This window comes from Panthera tigris, chromosome D4, assembly GCF_018350195.1.
Source record: "Panthera tigris isolate Pti1 chromosome D4, P.tigris_Pti1_mat1.1, whole genome shotgun sequence".
NCBI lineage: Eukaryota > Metazoa > Chordata > Mammalia > Carnivora > Felidae > Panthera > Panthera tigris.
The window spans coordinates 81,983,716-82,003,379 of NC_056672.1; the positions used below are offsets into that span (position 1 = coordinate 81,983,716).

The window sequence follows — 19,664 nt, forward strand, 5'->3', positions numbered from 1 at the left end:
GCAGGAGGCAGCCGTGAGTTGCTGCCGTGAGTTTTCTTTCTCAAACTGAGATCTGATCCTATCAGTGCCCTGAGTGCCGACCCAAATCCTCCTCCCCCACTGCCTACTGGATAGAGTTCGGGTGCAACCCCTTAGCAGCCCTGACTCTCTTCTCCAGTCTCGTCTGGGCCCCTCCCACATTCAGCCTTTCCATCCCGTACTTCCATTCCCCGCTTTCTCCATTCCCTCACCAATGCTGTTCCCTTGGCAGCCGCCATTCCCCACTCTCTGTGCTGAGTACACTCAAGGACCGGCTCCGATGTCATTTCCTCGCTAAGCCTCTCCCTCCCCGTCCTCTGACCAGCCCTCTAAAACAGGCAACACCCACTCAGAAGTCCACATTCTCTGAGGTTCTGTGAGCCAGCCCAGGGCAGGAACCACAGGGCTGCGTGTCCCCACACTGCTGGACACACACGCAGCCCCCAACACACCGGGACAGTGACAGGGAAAGGAAAGGGAGGCGCTGTTGGGGAACTTACTCATTTTATCTGGGGGGATAAGGAGGTCTTATCACCGGACAGCTTTTCTAGAAGCTCTGAATGACTTGACTTGGTTTAATAACACAGAAAGCCCCGTCTTGTCCTCAGAATTCGCATTCAACTCTGAGAGTGCGGTCTCCTTTGTGAAGCTCTCACGTTAGCATGAGGATTAGTGGAGTCCTAGTCTAACCGCATAAGAGCCTATTTCTGCTCTTTTTTTCCTGCACTGGTTTAATCTGTATCTGTCTTTAGTTACGCATCTCTTTCTCCCACCACTAAAAGCTCCTTGAGGGCAAAACCGGGTCCTCCGGTTCTTACTCCATGGGGCTCTGGAAATGTCTATCAGTGACCCGCTGTCACTGTCCACAGGCTCGGTTTATTGGGGACTTGCGCTCCCCGTGCAGCACAGGCTGGTCAGGCCTGTAAACGGGGTTTTATAGGTGAGATTCTGCCCGACTCTAGGAGTTGGGATTATAAACTCAGTCCAGACCAGACACACACCCAGCAGTGAGGGGGCTGACAGCATGATTATTATGATTTTGCACTTGGTTTTGGCTTCACTGCCAAAGACTAAGGCTTTGGGACTCGGAAAGAAGGCCAGATCGGGATTGGAGAGTCACTAACACCTCTCTGGGCCTCAGATGCCTCCTCCGAAAGAGGAGAGGCTGACCTCTCCAGGTCTAATAGTCTGTGGCGACCGGGCACGCTGTGATGACTGCCACCTTTTAAAGAAATGCCCACTTAGCAGTGAACCTGTGCTAGCATCCTGTCCTGATGGCTGCATGGGCCTTTCCTCATGGACTCTGAGTTAATCTCCACAGGATTCCTGTGAGGTGGGCTGCGTTCTCCTCGGTGCTTAGACGGGGACGCTTCAGCTGAAGGGGGGACATGGCCTGACCAAGTTCTCACCACTTTACTGGAAGTGGGGGCCCCGATTTGAAGCCAGCTCTTCTAACTCGACATCTTGAGTGCTTTGTGCTGTAGCATGCTGGCCACTACATTTAACTAGACTTTGGCCACCCAGGGGAAGCAGGTGACCTCAGGACAGAAGATCTCAGACAGGCCAAGGTACCTCTGTCGTATCAGAAAATGAAGAGGGATTCCTCAAGCATTTCAAGGGTGAAATCAGTCTCTCCCTAACCCCCACCGAAGGGAAAAAGAAGCTAATGTCACTCCTTGCCACGCACACTCTAGTCCCACATAACGGCCCACAGCACGGAAAGGAAAATAAAACGCTTTCTCACCAGCATACTCGCCCATGCTGATCTCCTCTTCAAAAACGTCACTGAAACCTTCGCCAGAATTGAGAAGATCCAGTCTACCATCGATAAACTATATAAAGAAAGAACAAAAGCGTAACAGCTTATGCAAAGAAACAGAGGGAAAACCATTCAGCTGGGCACCTGAGGGTACAACCAAAGAACCGCTATGTTTCCCAAGACAGGAAAGGGCCTTTGGAACCGTGAGGTTTTTGTTTTCTTTTGTTTTTTTAAGTGAGTTTTCAAAATACCGGCTGCATGTTTATGATAACTTGTGAAATCGAATGGCACATTTGTGAAGGGTCTGTCTGGTCGCTGACCACCCTCTGCGCCCACTCCCCCTCCCCAGACGCTGAGCCCCTTCAGGCTGAGCCTCGGTCCATCCAACACGACAGCTGCAGACAGCCCCATCGGGGGTCCAGACACGGGCCACCCTCAGGAGGGCCGGTACCTGTTTGAAGAGCTGTAGCTGGATGGCATTCTGCAGGAACTGCCTCATGGCTCCCGAGCGATAATGGGACACAAAGGCTTCTTCACAGAAGGTGATTGGCTCCTCCTGAGAAATGGAGATGGGAGAGGAGGGTTGGAGGCACGGGGTGAAGGCGGTCAGTTCTTAAACTCAGTTAGACGGCACTTCTCCATCTGCTAATTTATTTAATCCTCGTTTACCTGGCGAAGTGGCTACTGTCATTGAAGGCATTCTATTCTGTGGAAGAGGAGGCAGCTTCAGAGAGGAAAAGCCACCCCCCCCCCCCGAAGTCCCAGAGCTGGTGGGAGGCGGAGCTTCTGAACCCCACCCCTGGCCCCCTCCATACGAGCCAGTCATATCCCGACAGCAAGCCAGTGGGATGTGCCTTCCCAAGCGATTAATTTCCAAGCTTTTCTCTTCACTTTGAAGAGAATCCTTTCTTCGGGTAGCACCTTGTACAGATGGAGCCCTGATAGTAAAACTGCCCAGATGCTCTTTGGGAAGCAAGGGGCAGGGGTGGTGGCGGCTGGGCTCTCCTTGCTGGGCCTCCTCTCTCACCCCAGTACCTTTGCAGTCCTTGAGGCCTCGGCCATGGAACACAGTTTGGAAACCATTTACACAGGGCTCTCAACCATTAGCAAATTATAAATTTAAAATATTTACTTATTTACTTTGAAAACGCTTATGAGGGAGAGAGAACGAATATCCCAAGCACACTCCATGCTCAGCACGGAGCCAGAGGTAGGCTCGATCTCACGACCTCGAGATTGCCACCTGAGCAAAAACCAAGAGCTGGATGCTTAATCAACGAAGCCACCCAGGCACCCCTAAAATGATTATTTATATTAAAAAGCGAGGATGATGAAAAATAAGATTTACCATCCAGTCAACTGTGTGCTTATGACGTTTGACGAGGAAGGTACGCTTTAACCAAACTATACTTTATGAGTGAAGAAAATAACACCCTAAGCGGAAGACACAGCCCATCCTTGTAGTCAACACCTCGATCCTTCTTTGAAGGTATCTGGAGTGCTCATCTACTCAGACAAGTCTTTAATTCCAGTGGTGGAGCCTCAATTCTGAAAGATCAGACTTTTCTACCTTGAACTGAATTAAAGGGACTCCTCCCTTCACAGACTTGGTGGCAAACACAGAGATGTTTGAAGCTGCACTTTTATCCTGTTTTAATGAGTTGTGTGAGTGTTAAATTTACTGTCTGGTTGCTGTAAATTCCAAGGGTTCCTCCTGCTTCAGTCTAGCCAATATTAGCTCAGCAATTGGGCAGACATTCTACAAAAGGTGCCAGGATGCCCCCCCCACCCCAATTAGGATGGGGGAGTGCTTATTTTTATACAGTTAAACCCCACCTAATTTTACAAAGGATTGGAGACAGCCTACACCGGCACCTGAAACAAAGAAAAAAATCAGAGCTGAAGAATACGTAAATATATAAAACGTGTTTACTTAGGAAAAGAGTATCTGGATATGCACTGTCCTGTACATATGGTTCCTAAAACAAAGTTACAAAATTAGCTCTGAGTTTCCTGGCTGCAAAAGCAAGAAGGGAAATGTGCAAACTTTACAATTGTCCACGAGGACAAAAAGCATAGTGGTTCCTCAGGAAAAAAGAGCTTTTCATGACACTTGCTACTCTGACATGTATCTACACCTTCCTTGTTGACCAGCTGAGATGGGCTAGTGATAGCAAAGGCCCACCTAACATCCCATCCTTGTGGCCTGCAAGTTCTGCTTCCCATCCCGGGAACCACAGCAGGGCAGTGAAGTCCCTCTCCAGGCCATCTCATCCATGAGCAGTGTCACCCATACACGGATGACTCCTGATAATACTGTCGCTTGGCATCCTTCGCTCTAAAACCGTATCTGTCTCAATCCCCATCTGGATGGCCCTTTAGCACCTTAAACTCAAAATGGCCAAAACTCTCAATTATAATCCCACCCAGACTTTACCCCAAATCTGTTTCTTTCTAAAACAAATTTTTTTTAATCTTTACTTTTGAGAGAGAGAGAGAGCGAGCACGCGCACGTGAGCAAGGAGAGGCAGAGAGAGAGGGAGACACAGAATCCATAGCAGGCTCCAGGCTCTGAGCTGTCAGCACAGAGCCTGATGAGGGGCCTGAACCCATAAGCTGTGAGATCATGACCTGAGCTGAAGTAGAACGTTCAAGTGACTAAGCCACCCAGGCGCCCCATGTTTCTTTCTTAAGCTGGCACTGTCCACAGCTACCCATGAACCTATCACACTGCCCAAGTCCTCCTTGGTTTGCCAGGGAAAGGTCTCAAGTTTGTTCCTATTTGCCATCACTGCCTGGCACAGGCCTGCTCACCATGGTGGAGACTGAATTCTATGTCCCCTCCTGTCTACTCCGGCTCTTCAGGATTTCTAAAATGCACGTTAGATCATGCTACTATCCTACTCAGGAACTGTGACTGCAGAGGGGTTAAACTTCGTGATGATCTGGTTAATGTTCACTTCTTCCACCAGACCATAAGCCTCACGCTGGCAAGAGGGCACCCGTTTCACTCAACATCGCACACTTAGCAGCTCGGGAGTTATGGACACAGGGTCCCATGTGGGAGAGGAGAGAAACGGTCCTAGCTCCTTAGCTGGGCAGATAAACCCTTCCTAAGCTGAGCCCAGCTTTCTTTTCCAGAGTCCTTTTGTGTCCCTTATTCCTCCCCATACCCTCTCCCCCCCCCCCCCCCCCACCACAGGTACCTTCTGCTCTAAGTGCATTTCTCCTGATCACAGGGCATGTCCTTTTCCACTTGCTTCCTTGCGTTTGCCAGTTTTGTTCCTTGCACCTGGACTATTTTCCTCTTTTTTTTTTTTTTTTTTGTTAATTTTTAAAAATGTTTTTATTTATTTTTGAAGGAGAGAGAGAGACAGAGCATGAGCAGGGGAGGAGCAGAGAGAGAGGGAGACACAGAATCCGAAGCAGGCTCCAGGCTCTGAGCTGTCAGCACAGAGCCCGACACAGGGCTTGAACCCACGAACTGTGAGATCATGACCTGAGCCGAAGTCAGATGCTCAACCGACTGAGCCGCCCAGGCGCCCCTGGACTATCTTCCTCTTAAACACAGGCCTCTGTGTGGCAGTCACTCACCCCTGCTCAATGCTCCCACCCTGCCTGGCATACTCCCTGGGTGCTGAGTAATCTTCACTGGTGTCCCTATGACCAGGAGCTAAAGAGGGCAGAGGTCCTGCTGGACTTCGGGCTACACTGCCCAGACACAGTGCAGAGCCCCCCTCTATATCCCCAGGATAAAGAACCATAGGATGAGCCTGACCCTGGTTCCCACCACAGGAGCCCCGTGGTCTTGGTGTGGCTGAGACACCACTTGGCTTGATGGTAAAGAGGTCTCCGATCACGATGCCAGGCGAGTGACACTGGTGTCCAGGGAGCTTAGAGCTCCTTGGAGGAAATGCTCATTGGAGCTGTTAGCATTCACTCCTAGAGCTGTGGCCCAGTATTGCCAGGAAGAAGTCTGCTGAGGGACCAATAAATTCGAGAGAGAGTTTGCAACCAGATTTGTATGTAAGAGTAGCCTGAGGCAGAATTTCATTGTAGGAGAGCAGAAAGAATCGCAGCTTTAGGGAGACATGAACATTTTGGGCCTGTTGCCTACTTACTGGAGGTGACATCCCCCCTGGATCAGATGTCTGCGCCATAAAAATGGACAAAAGGGCACGGATGGGAAAGATTCAGGGAAAATGTGACAATGGGGGCTTTTTCTGTAAAAAGCTTAAAGGACAGCATCAGCAGTGTGAGTTAGACACGGGGACAAATGCTAACATACAGTGTAGAGCTACTGGAGTGGGGTGGGCGGCAAAATGTCCACAGGAGCCGCCAGGAGACAAAAAGGCTAATCCTCCCAGGGTAGCAGGCCAGAAACTGTGTGAGAAAGTGGGCACATCTTGGCGGATCCTGAAAGCGTGAACAGAAGTCAGGTAAGCAAATCCCATCTATGTAGAGCAACTGTTTAATTCTAATCCTGGTGAAGAACAGGGACACTGTCACCCCTTGTCACGTATAGGGGTCTGGCTGACCACAGGCACAGAGGGCTCAGTTCCCTGGAGCTACTCACCATCTAAGGAAATGGTAATCACCACAGTTCACCTAAATCTTTACAGAATAACAGGGAGGGTCACTTGCCCAAGGTCACGAGACCCATAAATGGCAATGGCCTTCAAAGCCCAGCCATCACGCATGAGGTCCACTCCAGGCCCAGGTGGTCTCCGAGGCCCCAGTTCTGTTTGGTCATCTGTAAGAGAGCATGTGACTCCTTCAGGTTGGGACCCCTCATGTTTTCAGGGTCATGAGCTTGACCCTGGTTGCTGCCACAGGAGCCTGTGGTCTCAGTGTGGACAGATGTCCCACGCACTAGCCCCACAGAGATGAACACTCCCGGGGTACTGCCACAGGTCCAGACCAAGGAAGCTGAACCATTTGCCCAAGCTATTCGGTTCTCCCTCCTGTGGTTGAAAAGGCCACCCCACTCCACTCCCTGCAGTGGAGAGGAGTAAGGGTGGGTGTCTCCTGAAACCCTTCTTTGTAAGAATTGCTGATTTAGTTCTCCTGTTATGCTGATTAAACCTTTTGTCTTCTTAGGCGACATTTAGCGATGGGACCACTGGCGGACAGCTACATGAATGCAGGCAAGTCAGACCGTGAGTGTTCAAGCTTAGATCACATTAGTAGAGTTTTCCATCTATGACCCGGAGGACAGTAAAACACAGCTGCTTAACCCTATCGAGGACTTTGGTACCAACAGACAAGTTTTACTCCTGGATTATCTTCTTGACATATGGAACCAATTGAAAACTTCATTGCTAATGAATCAATCTTTGTTAACAGGTGAAGTTGGTGATTCCAGAGGTTTTTGAGACTTCTAGAAATAAATGGCTTTTATCCACAGCATTGTGGGTACTGGCGTAAAAATAAAATCTCCTCTTACAGTCTTCTGAGGAGACAACTTTCCTCGTTCTGCTGGTCTATACTTAAAGTACTACACTGCTTATTTTCCTGCACAAATTTATCAAAAAAAATTTTTTTTAATTTTTTTTTTAATGTTTATTTATTTTTGAGACAGAGAGAGACAGAGCATTAGCAGGGGAAGGTCAGAGAGAGAGGGAGACACAGAATCTGAAACAGGCTCCGGGCTCCGAGCTGTCAGCACAGAGCCCGACGCGGGGCTCGAACCCACGGACCGCAAGATCATGACCTGGGCCGAAGTCGGACGCTCAACTGACTGAGCCACCCAGGCGCCCCGATTTATCAAAATTTTATGTGCACATTTACTCTGCAATTCTAAGGGGAAAAAACGAGGCACTCCTTTATGGCCCTTGCTTAAAAATATATAAATAGTAATTTTGCAAGATTGAGCCATGCAAACATTTAAAAAACACCCACTATGTGCCAGGATCTATATTAGAGGAATATAAACATGAATAAAACACATTTCCTGTAAGTAATACCACTATCAGTTGAGGGGTGGGGAGTAGCCGAAGGTGGAGATGATCCAAGAATGGCAGGATGTTATGTTTACAGACATTACTCAAAGTAGCCAAAAAGCCAGAAGCAACCCAAAGGTCTGTAGGTGAATGGATATACATACGTACAACGAAATATCATTCAGCCTTAAAAGGGAAAGAATTTCTGGCACATTCCGTAGTATGTTTGAACCTTTAAAACATCATGTTAAATGAAATAAGCCCAGAACAAACGGACAAATACTGTCTGATTCTACGTATATCTAGAGTAGTCAACTTCCTGGGGACAGAAAGCAGAAAGGTGGTTGCCAGAGGCTGGATGGGGAGGGATAGGGGGCTGGTTAACAGGACTTTCCTCTTTGCAAGATGGAAAAAGTTCCAGAAATGGATGGTGGCGATGGCCGCACAACAATATGAATGTGCTTAATGCCACTGAACTGTACATTTAACAATGGTTATTGTGGTGAATTTTATGTTATGTGTGTTTTACTATAATTAGAATTTTTTTAATCTATAAACAAGACAGAATGTTTATAATTGTGGAAGCTGGGTAATGGGTATGTGGGAGTTCATTTACTTTGCATAAATTTGAAGTTTTCCATAATAAAAAGTCCAAAAGAAAAGTTCCTATTATCAAGGAATTCCGTCTAGTTCAGGCAACTAAAAACCACAATACAGTGCGAAAACTGGCATACCCGAGGGCTGGTTATTTTTGAATACTGCGGGGCGGGCAGGGGGTAAAGGCACTTAAAAAAAAAACAAACCTTAAAAAAATTTTTTTTTTGATCCAGTTAATGTAACACAACACAGTGGAGAGAGAACGTGTCTTGGAATCAGAAAGACCTGGTCTCGATCTGTGACTCTGACCACACTAGTTACGTGATGTCAGGGGACTTTCATCCCTCACCTGTGACACTTAATCACGCCTGGTCCATCAATACGGAAGGTGACAACAAATTACAGCAAGTAGGTTTTCCACAAATAACCATTTTCTTTCTTTCTTTTTTAATGTTTAATTTTTGAGACAGAGACAGAGCGTGAGTAGGGGACGGACAGAGAGAGAGGGAGACACAGAATCCGAAGCAGGCTCCAGGCTCCAAGCCATTAGCACAGACCCCCACGCGGGGCTCGAACTCACGAACCGTGAGATCATGACCTGAGCTGAAGTCAGACGCTCAACCGGACTGAGCCACCCAGGCACCCCAATAACCATTTTCTTAAGGGCAGAGATTGGGTTTTACCAGGGCTGGCAACATAACGTGTGGGACACAGTGCAACAAGAATATGCAGGAAAAGAAAGTGCTGTTAAGTCTATAAGCGCCATGCTAAAATATAAGGCTTTTTCTTTCTTCCATGGTTTCTTTCTAGGCCCATAATGGTGCTTTTTAAGTTTACTATTTAATGTCATTCTATGTAAAGAAAAAATAAAAATTTAAATTATTAGCATGATTGCTAATATTAGCAATTATTAGCTAATAATATAGCTAATTATTAGCATTATTGCTCAACTTTATACTGTGCAATGTGCCAGTTTTAAATGCTAACATGTGGGATCGTATTTCATAGCTCACAAATGCATTTGTGTTTTGTTCTTATCGGCCAGTGGAAATGCTGCACAAAACTAATTAAATGTTTTTATTTCAGTTCCTGATATACACACATCCTACTAACACTCTCTGCCTTCTGCTTACTGATGAGAAAGGAAGAGGAACTATGGTTGCTCCATCTTTTCCTTTCCTTCTTGGTCATCATTTTCACGGTAAGTAGGCGGCTAATACCGCGTGAATGGGAAATGCGATCATTTGAGGTTCTTACAACAGCACTGCCTTCTGCTGGCATTGAAACAAGTTTTAGTTCTAACATAGAACGTGGCTCTCTTGGGGCTGCCAGCGCCCCTCTTTCTCGGTTGTGGACATGACAGCTTTACCTTGTCAGTGCTTTGAGTCTCGCCAAACCCCCAGACCCTGTGGGTCCACTGGGACTGTGTGCGTGGGGCTCCGAAAAGTTCTATGTGGCTGGGATGGCAAGACTCCGGGGAGGAAATCTGTGCAGGCCTTCTCTGCTCATGCACACGCTCCATCCTGGATGGATGCCGCCTCGGGCTACTTTTACCGAACACAAGTTTGAAGGTAAAATTAAGAATTTCAAGATGGCAGAAAAGCATAAAAGTGGGCACAGGCCTGACACTTCTCCCCTTGCCCTTTACGGGATAAATACTCAGTAGGGGCTCTGGAGGTTGACCTCTGTTTGCCATCTGACTTAGTAACAGCAGCCTAGAATAGCTTCAAGCAAGTTTGTGGGCCCATGGAAGTGGGGTTTCTAAACTCGTGCGCAGGACGCTTCCCCAGCTGAATTTTCTGGCTACGACATCCTGTCTACTTCATCCACACACTCATCTCCTGCCCCAGAGACTCTGGACTGCCCGCCACACCCAACCTCTCCCCGCACATGCACTCCTCTGGCTTCCTTCTTCACTTTATGTCCTCTGAGAACCTTGCCTGATGACTTCAGGGGGAGAGAAGCCCTCAGTTCTACCCGCCGCCTCCACACCAACGCCACCTGGGCCAGCCGACACCCCCAACGCGCTGCAGGCTCCCCGGAGGGCGGGCTACCCTCAGGACCGGGCATGTGGCGTCAGCTGCAGGAAGAGGCAGGCAGGGGAGTGGGACACGGAGCCGGGTTCCAGTCCCGGCTCTGCCCTGTGTGCAAATGATGCAGATGACAGCAGCTCTCAGATCCTCACTCTCCCGCCAGCCTCAGGGGGGGTGCCGGGGGTTACACTGGGAAGGATGCAGTGCTGTGGTCAATTGTGCTCGACCCTGGCCACGCACTGGGATCACCAGGGGTGCCTTGCAAATCCCCATGCCACAGGGCCGCGGTTTCTTTTTTTTTTTAAACAACTTTTTAATGTTTATTTATTTTTGAGAGAGAGAGAGACAGAGTGTGAGTGGGGGAGGGGCAAAGACAGAGGGAGACGCAGAATCTGAAGCAGGCTGCAGGTTCTGAGCTGTCAGCACAGAGCCCGACGTGGGGCTCAAACCCACAAACCGCGAGATCATGACCTGAGCCGAAGTCGGACGCTTAACTGAGTCACCCAGGCACCATTACGAGGCCGCAGTTCCTAAAACTCTCCAGGACTCCAACGTACTCGAGGCGGATAATCACTGCTGTAGGTACAAGAGACTAGCACAGCGCCTAGCCCAATCAACAGTTTTTAAAATGTACAAATGAGGAAAATCGGAAAATCTGGCCCCATTTATCACCAGCAGTCCCAACCTGGCTGCATCTTGTTTCAATACCTCCACGTTCCTAATAAAACACCCGAGTCCCTGGCTAAAGTGCAGCACAGCCAGGAACCCTGTTCTGAAGTGTGCAAAGGGGGCTTCTACAGCCCCTGGCGGGTAGCTAATACTACCCCACAGGCCACGCTGGGAATCTCACGCTGAGCCCCCTGCCCAGGGCCATGGTGCCGCTCCCAGAGCTGGGTCCCAGGGGCCGCTCTTCACACGGTCCGCTGTGGCGGCTGCCAAGAAACCAGGGTGAGTTCCCAGCCAACACAGGAAAGGCTTAGCGTGGTGTCTCGCCTAGAGAATGCCGAACCCTTCCTGGAGGCAGAGGAGGAGGGGTGGGGCGGCAGGGTTAGAGTACGATGATTTCAGGTTAGCCACAGCAGCCACGAGTCCAGGAGAAAGGGGCCCAGGTCGGCCGAGCTCTCGCCGTGGGCCTACCTGACCCTCGCCCTGACCGAATCCTCACCAGAGCTCACAAACGTTTATACAGGCCTCCCATTCCACAGATGAGGAACGGACGCCCACGCGGGCCAAGTGTTTTTGCTTGAGGTCCTCCAGGGGTGGGTGGGTCCGAACGACTCCCAAGTCCACACACGCTCTCCCCTCACCAAGGTGGGCCTGGCAGGGTGGGTGCGACACGGCTACAGTCGGACGGCTCAGGCTGGCCCGGGCTGAGCCACGGTCTGGGGTGACGGGACCGAGGTAGCCTTGTGAACCATTTGTGCGGCGGTCCAGGCACGCCAGGGGCAGACTCCCAGCCTGGGCCCCTGTCACTGTAACAAGCCCTAAACAAAGAATCAATGTGTCCCTGGGAGGCCGCCTCGCCGTTCGGATGATTTAAGTCAGGGGGAATGTGGGTGCCCAACAAGAGCTCCTCTGCTGATTTGCACGGGGCAGGGGCTGCCGGGATGACAGCATTTGCCCGTCCCGGCCATCCGCTCCGGTATTGACAGAAGCCCCCACACACACACTCGCTAGATTACAGTAAAGACATTCAAATCACAGGCGCGTCGGCCCACGCCTGGCTCCTTTGTGCCAGCAGCCCCTTCCTTCTGCATTAACCGAGACAAACAGGGAGAAGTCAGGAAATTCTGATTAGCACGGGAACGGCAGATGAGCGGGGAGGCCTGTGGAAGCTGAGGCACAATGAAGAGGGTCTCCGTGCATACTGGCTTAAGATTTGCTTTCCGTAAGAAATGCAGATGGGAATTGGCTCTACTAGGAAAGCAGGTGCAGTGATTAAAACCAGCTCCCGCTTACTGAGCGCTGCCCCCCATGCTAGGTGGTTTCACATGCATTATCTCACTTACTGTTCCTGGCAAGCCCGCGAGGTTAGGTGGAGGTATGATCTCCATTTTACAGACAAGGATATTGAGGCTCCTGTAGCCGAGTGCAGAGCCAGAGTGGGAAGCAAAGTCACACGATGGCATTTGACCAAGCAGCCGCCCGCGGGGGGTGCTCTAGCAGTTTAAAGAGATAGATTGGAGGGCGGCGAGGAAGAGAGCGGGCTTCGGAGAATCGAGCGTGTTCTGGCTCCACCATGGGCTTGCGGAAGCCATCTCACCACCTGGAGCCCCTGTCTGCTTCCCGATACGCGGGGAATGATACCTGCCGCGCGCTCTAACCACCCAGTCCCATTATGGTGGCAGGTCCAAGAACGGTGCCCGGCTGGAAGTGAGAGAAAGCTGGTGGCCGTCCCCATGCTGCAGGAGAGCGAAAGTTCCCCTCCCCGGTACGGACCCTGCACCGGACATGCCGAGATCACGGTGTCAAACTCCTGTTCGCTCAGCCATCTTGGCCACACCAGACTTTGCCTGTCACTGAGAGCCAGATTCTGGGTTTAACACAGTGACGGTCACATCCCTAAGTCCCAGGAAAGGAGGTGCTAAACTGATTGGAGAAGAGGGTTTCGGTTTCCTGAGAGCGAGGAGAAGACGACTTCAGGGAGCATACTGCAGAGAGGGTGGCCTTGAAGGCCTGCTGGGTCCCCGGGACAGAAGACAGTGGGCCTGAAAGTGACCGGCAGGAAGGCTAACAGTAGTTGTAGACGCAGGAAAATGGGGGACTCATGGGTCATGAGGCTAAAGGACATGGAGATAAAACTGAGGAAGCACAAATAAGTCTGTGGGAAGGAAAAATCCCAACCCTCTGAGGTGAGTGCTGCTCGCCAGTCCCCAGGGCCCTCCGGGTGGTCCTCCGGAGCAGCACTGTCCACACTCTGAGTTCTCGGGCTCACTCGCTGCTTCACTCAGGATCACCCCTCTCCCGAAGGTCACTGATCCAGGCCCGATCTCTGGTGCCTCGTGGGGGTTCGTGCCCAGGCGGCTTCGGCAGCGAGCTTTTAGCCATGAACGGGTGGCAGCAATGTGAAGGCGAAATAACCCAAGAGGCGTCAAAACACCCAACTCGGCCTTGATTCCTTTTCTTTGCTCAGGTCTCAGTGTCTTCATCTGTAAAATGGGAAGGTGCAGAGCTGGGAACGGAGAACGAACTCGAGTGGGAAGGACGGCTCTACTTAACTGCATCTGGAATGTGGTGGATAGCCTAAACCCTCTGAGGCCATTTTCTCATTCATAAAATGGAGGAGATACTTCCCCACAGGGCTGGGTGGGATCAGCAGGTGATTCACATAAACTGCTTGGCTCGGGGCTTGACCTCTAGAGGGGCTGAACATTTATCAGTCTTCTGCCCCAAATAATGACGGTTCTCCGCCCAAAACACGCTTTCAGCCACGTTTCAGGGCATGGGACGTGGACTGCCTGCCCAGGACACGTGTGGGGGTCGCTGGAGTCAAGACCATGACTCAGAGCAAGGAGAAGAGGGACCACCACCAAAGCTGTCTGCCACCGACCGGGCCCAGCAGGCACAGGCTAACTGTGGTTGAGGGTTGGACCTGAATAACCCTATTAAGAGAGGCTCTTTTATCCCTCATCTTACAGAGAGAGGGGATGTGACTTGCCCAAGGCCACAGAGCTGGGGAGAGCCAGAACTGTACTTGAAGTCAATTCTGTCTGACCCCAAAGCCCAGGCACACTCTTCCCATGACACCCCAAGGCACTCTGAGCATGCTCAGTTGCCCAAACATATTTTTTTTCTCCTTCGGGTTTCTGGGGATTTCAAGATACAGCTGATTTCCCACACAAAAATGTCCTTTTCCTCATAGTGCAGCCCCAGTCCAAGGAGTCCGGCGTCTCTAGGTGGGGATTATGTGTGGTCGGGGGGCTCAAAAGAGGCTCAGTGCAGCCCAGAGCTTCACGAATGGGGAAGCCAGTGAGCCTCTGTGAGCATCACTTTCCTCATCTGTAAATTGGGGATATTACCTACATCCTATTGAGAGTTTTGAAATGATACAGTATTTGTCAAGGTGAGACTACTGAGTAGCACACAGCAGGCGCTTAATGGATGCTGAAGTCCTAACAGCTCTTTCAGATGCCCTGTGAGAGCTGGGTATTACATTTATTGGGACCTTTTTTTTTTTTTTAGTTTTATTTATTTTTTGGAGAGAGAGAGGAGAGAGAGAGGAGAGAGGAGAGAGGAGAGAGAGAGAGAGAGAGAGAGAGAGTAGGGGAGGGGCAGAGAGACAGGGAGAGAGAGACAACCACAAGCAGGCTCCGTGCTCATGGCACAGTGCTTGATGTGGGGCTCAAACTCACAAAACATGAGATCATGACCTGAGCCAAAGTTGGACGCTTACCCGACTGAGCCACCCAGCCGCCTCTTGTCGGGGCCTTCTGTACCTTTCACTCGACAAAAACTTGTGACAGGGGTGCTGAGACAGCACTGCCAGGTGGCTCTGTTGGGCGGGGGTGGGGGGGGGTGTCCAGGAACGGCCACACGGGGAAAGAGGTGCCGTAAAAATTGAGGAGCAGGGACTCACTAGATGGAAAAGCAGAGGACAGCGTGAGCAGGAGTGGGGCTGTGACAAGGTCCCGTGACGGGGCACAGTGAGGAGCTGGTGTCCTCGGGGCTGGAGGGGCACATCACAGGTGGGACAAGTGAGATGCTGACACTCTCCTTCTTCACTTGGGGGCATCTTCACTGAGAAGCGGGGGATGCCGGACCCCGGAACACCCACATGCTCGGCATATGCCGGGAGCTGCTGCCCGAGCGACCCACCCGGCCCTGAACTGAACCTCCTGTGTCCAAAGAGCAGACCTCATCCACAGGGACGACTGCCAAAGGGGCTTCGTTTACTCGGAGGCTCGCCCCTGAAAGCACCCCCTATAGGCCTGGCCGCTGCAACGGCCACCACTCACGCCCCCTTCCCAGCTCCCAGCGCCTGCGCGTCCAGGCAGGGTGCGGAGTTGGAGAGAAGCGCTCCGAGCAGCGTGGCCCTGTGCGGCCTGTCAATCGCGGCTCCAAGCCTCCTCAAATGCCCTGCACTCCCGCAACACAGACCGGCCGTCCAGACTGGTCGGTGGCTCCTGCCTCCGCACGCGCTGTGCCCTCTGCCAGGAGGGCCTCCTGCTTTCTCAGGCTGCAGAAGTCCCCCTCATCCTTCAAGCCTTAACTTGGGGACGGCTGCCCCGGACGCACCGCCTCGCCTCCCTCCTGCCTGGGCTCGGGTTTAGGTGTCCCTGCTCCGGGGTCCACAGCTCCTGTGCTCACCTCCACCCTGGGACTTGCAGCCGTGTCTGCACTGCCCGTCTGCCCATCAGTTCCCTCGCTAGATGGCGGGCTCCTCGACGGTGCGGGCAGCGGCTTATTTGTCTCTGCCATCGCCGGTTCCTAGCACGGGGCCCGGGTCAGCGCAGACAATCCCGTGCTTGTTGGATGAATTATTCACCACAGACAAGGCAACAGGAGCATTTCTGAGGAAGAGGCCAACGGGGTGGAGAGCAAGACAGACAGACTGAGGACGTGAAGAAGAGGGCTGGCGGGAGGGAGGAAGGGAGAAGAGAGAGCGCGGTGTGTGTGCGAGGAGGGGCCGAGGAGGGAGGCGGGAGGCCGGGAACACCGTCTAATTAGACCACATGTGCAGAACAGCATCTGGCTCAAAGCACAGCAGTTTACACGGCTCCTGGAGTTGTCGTGGAGACAACCACATGACCAGCCTGGAGCTGAGACTCAGGGGCAGCAATCCAGATGCACTCGTAACATATTCTGACAGAGAGCAGATGGGCAGCTATTTGCAGGGCCAAAAAATGCCAACTCCGCTCCCCTCCAGACCTGCGTGCCCTCACTGATCATTTTCATCTTGTAAAGTCATTCTCATCTGCCCTGGAACCACCAGTTCCGCCCATGTAGGAATCAGTGTGAAAGCTGCTATTTTTGTAGTTCTCCGACCATCACAACTTCCGGCCTGCTCCTATGGGTGAGGAAATGTCACCGCCTTTAACGAGGGGATGCTCGACGGCTGGGCTCCACTTGCCATCGGCTCCACCCCCCCACCCCTATCTCTTTCGCGATGAAAAGGGTCTAAATTCCTCACTCTTGGGCCCTACAGAACAGATCCAGAGCTGGGAGCAACGTTGTGTGAGTGTGCAGAAAACACGAGCTTTGAGGCGGAGCACTGGTCGGCCAGGTATTCACCTTGGGTATGCACTCGGTCCCTCTGAGCTCAGTTTACTTCTCTGTGAAACGGGCCTCTGTGACACCTACTTTCAGAAGACTATTATAAGGATTAAATAATTACAGAAGATCCCTGAAAATTATAAAACTCTACATACATTTTTTTTACTGGGATAAAATTTCTTTACAAACCTCAAAAATTTTAAGTAGAAAGACTTACCAGCAGAGTCCTAGGAAAATGACAAAATCTTAGGCTCCGTATGAAAACATACTTTTTTGCCCACATGTGTGGCAAATGTCTCTCATTAAGGTCTCAGCTGAGGTGAGAAAACACCTCGTGTTGGAGAGTCAAGCTGGGTTTGAATTCTGGCTCTGACACTTAGCGATGTGATCTTGAGCATGTAACTTAAAACTCTGTACAGCCTCAGTTTCTTCATCTACAAAATGGGAATAATCATTCTTATCTCCCGTGAGCTAATTCCACTTGCGAGAATTAATTGGGATGATATATGCAAACTGCCCAGCACGTAGTAGGCACTTGGTAAATGTCAGTTCCATTTCCTTCTCTATTGGCTGTGTAGTCTTGGGGAAACACTCGTCTTTTCTGAGCCTCGGTGTCCTCTTCCGGAAGAGGAGGGCAAGAGGACCTACCTTGTCATGTTGCTGTTGTGTGGCTTAAAGGGAAGAATGAACATAAAACCAGCCGTGAGCATCCAGCAAGCGACTGTTGCTGTGATCCCCCCTCACCCTTACTGGAGAAATCCTCCACCCTTTTGGGAAAAATCATGTCTTTTATGTGGGTCCAGCCCGGGGCACAGATGCCACACGGTCGCAAGAGAAATGCATTTCATTTCTGATGTTGGGGAAGCAGAGTGAAGGAAGGACCCCGAGCGGAGGTGTGGGTGGCCCTGGGCACACATCAGGACAGCTATCCACCCAGGCCCCCTGGCCTGCTGCCCGAGTGCCGTGCAGCAGGCTCGTGCAGGTGCAGGGAGGCTTATTTATAAAGCACGCAGGGCTTCCCGCTGCCGCGTGCTCGCCTGCCATCACAGGTGTGGGGAAGGCCCAGCTAAAAATACTGCTAACGTGGGTTTAATGTCGCCCAGCAGAGACTAATGATTGTTTTAAGTAAATATTAATTATAAGAGTCACCCAGATAGAGTGCTGGAGTTGTGTAAATATTCCCGCATCTACATATGCAGATGAAGAGACCATTTGGGGGAGACAACTTCTCACACACCTCCTCCAAGGAGTTATTTCATGGCTGGTGGACTCTAAATATTTGGGGGCGGCTTGGTTAAACTATCTGGGCAGGGTCTTGATGTGCCTGATATAGGGATTCCCTTACTTGAGAGATGATCTTCTCCAGACCAAATAGCTGATTCAGGTCTGCTGGACCCTTTACATGAGAACTTGTCACAATGGAATGCAGAACCCAGATGTGGTTCAAGGTCCAGCAGTCTGAGACGGTGTTCTGGGTCTAGGGCTTGCTAGCCGTGACCCCTTGGGCATGCTCCCCTCCGTCCCCAAGTCTCAGTTTCCACACCTGTATGGGAAGCTAACTTTGATCAGTGGTTCCTACATCTGCTATCACAAGGAGACTCACCTAGGGAGGTTTTTAATGCAGATTCCTGGGCCACGGTTCAGACCTTTGCAAAGCTGCTCAGAAGATTCTAATGCGTTTGGGAACCTGGGAGGTGGGGGTGGTAAGTATAATGGTAATAAGAGTAACAAACGCCTGTGCGTTCTCTGTGCCAGGTACCTAAGCGTTTTACATACACCCACTCATGTAATCCTCGTTAACAACCCCGCGATGTAGATAATGCTGCTGTCCCACTTTACAAATGGGAGACTGAGGCACAGAAATGTAAGGCGACTTCCCTGGGTTCACACAGGCAGGATTCACCCCGGGTAGTCTGGCTCTGGTCTGTGCCTGACCTAGACTGTAAGCACCACTAGGGCAGGGGCTCTGCTCCTCTTTTTCGTCACCATATCCCCGGTGCCCAGGGCAGAATCTTCTGGAGTAGGTAGTGGAATATTCATTAAACACGTAGGCACTTTTACATAGGCTGTATCACACGTTATCCCAAGGAAGCTGGGATCACATCCCTGCATTTTCAGATGAAATCGAGGGCTGGACAGCGCATTAAGCAACTTGAGGCCATTTCACAGTGAGGGCGGGACTGGGATTTGAGGCCAAGCCTGGCTCACTCCTTCATCTCCTGCCATAGCCTAGTGGGACATGGTAGCAAATTCCTGGCTCCATGAGATGGATGTAAGGATTAAATGGACATGAGACGCCGTTATAGACTAAATTGCTTTTCAAATCCTTCTGATTGATGGTCTCGGTTTCTCCCAAGGTGGTTAGCTTCAAAGACAAGGGGGCTCAATGAACATTTGTTAACTGACTATAAACATACCAATTGTGACTATGACCCCACATCGTTCTTGGGAAAGAGCGGGTTCTCAGAGTCTTTTATATCCTGGGCTCTTTCACTGGGACATGTGGACAATAACAGTCCTAGGTGAGGCCAAGGCCACTGGTCAGTGCCCCAGATGCTGACTTACTAGAACTTGTACTCATGACCTTTCAGCTCCTGACCTCTGTGCCCCAGGTCCCTTCTGTGATAGACAATGTTAAGAGAGGAGGGTGGGACTGTATCTGACCCAGCAGAACTTGGGACAGACCAAGCCCAGATAACCAAACTCCAACTAGCTCTGCAGAAATCCATTGTGAAAATCCAAACCTCCCTTTTACAGTTGCATTATTGAGTCTTCCCAAGGCTTTTGGACATCGTCAATGGGATGTGCATCCAGGGGATGGGCTGAAGTCTGAAGTCTGTGCCTGGGGGCACCACGGTGCCTGTGACTTCCAGTCATTTCCTTGCCTGAGGCTAGTCCATGAAATAAGGACAGCCTGGTTCCCAGGAAATGGCGGGTTCGTCCTAACACCAAGGCTAGCAGGTGTCTTGTCTTTGGGAATATCAAATCACCACGACTGTCCTCCTTTCCTTGATGATGATGATGATGATGATAGCAACAATTTACTGAGTGTGTCTGCTATTCATAAAAAGTATTTATTATAATTAGAGATATACATGTTCA

General features: G+C 50.8%; 1 protein-coding gene across 5 annotated transcripts in view; it reads right to left on the reverse strand.

Moving 5' to 3' along the window:
• Positions 1-19,664, reverse strand: part of DENND1A (DENN domain containing 1A) — a 509,265-nt gene that overhangs the window by 64,887 nt on the left and 424,714 nt on the right. For all 5 annotated transcript variants that reach the window (XM_042963736.1, XM_042963734.1, XM_042963735.1 and 2 more), the window contains 2 exons: positions 2,229-2,333; positions 1,763-1,850 (listed from right to left, as the gene is read on the reverse strand). In XM_042963736.1, coding sequence (XP_042819670.1) covers positions 1,763-1,850; positions 2,229-2,333 — 193 coding nt within the window. The remainder of the gene's footprint in view (positions 1-1,762; positions 1,851-2,228; positions 2,334-19,664) is intronic.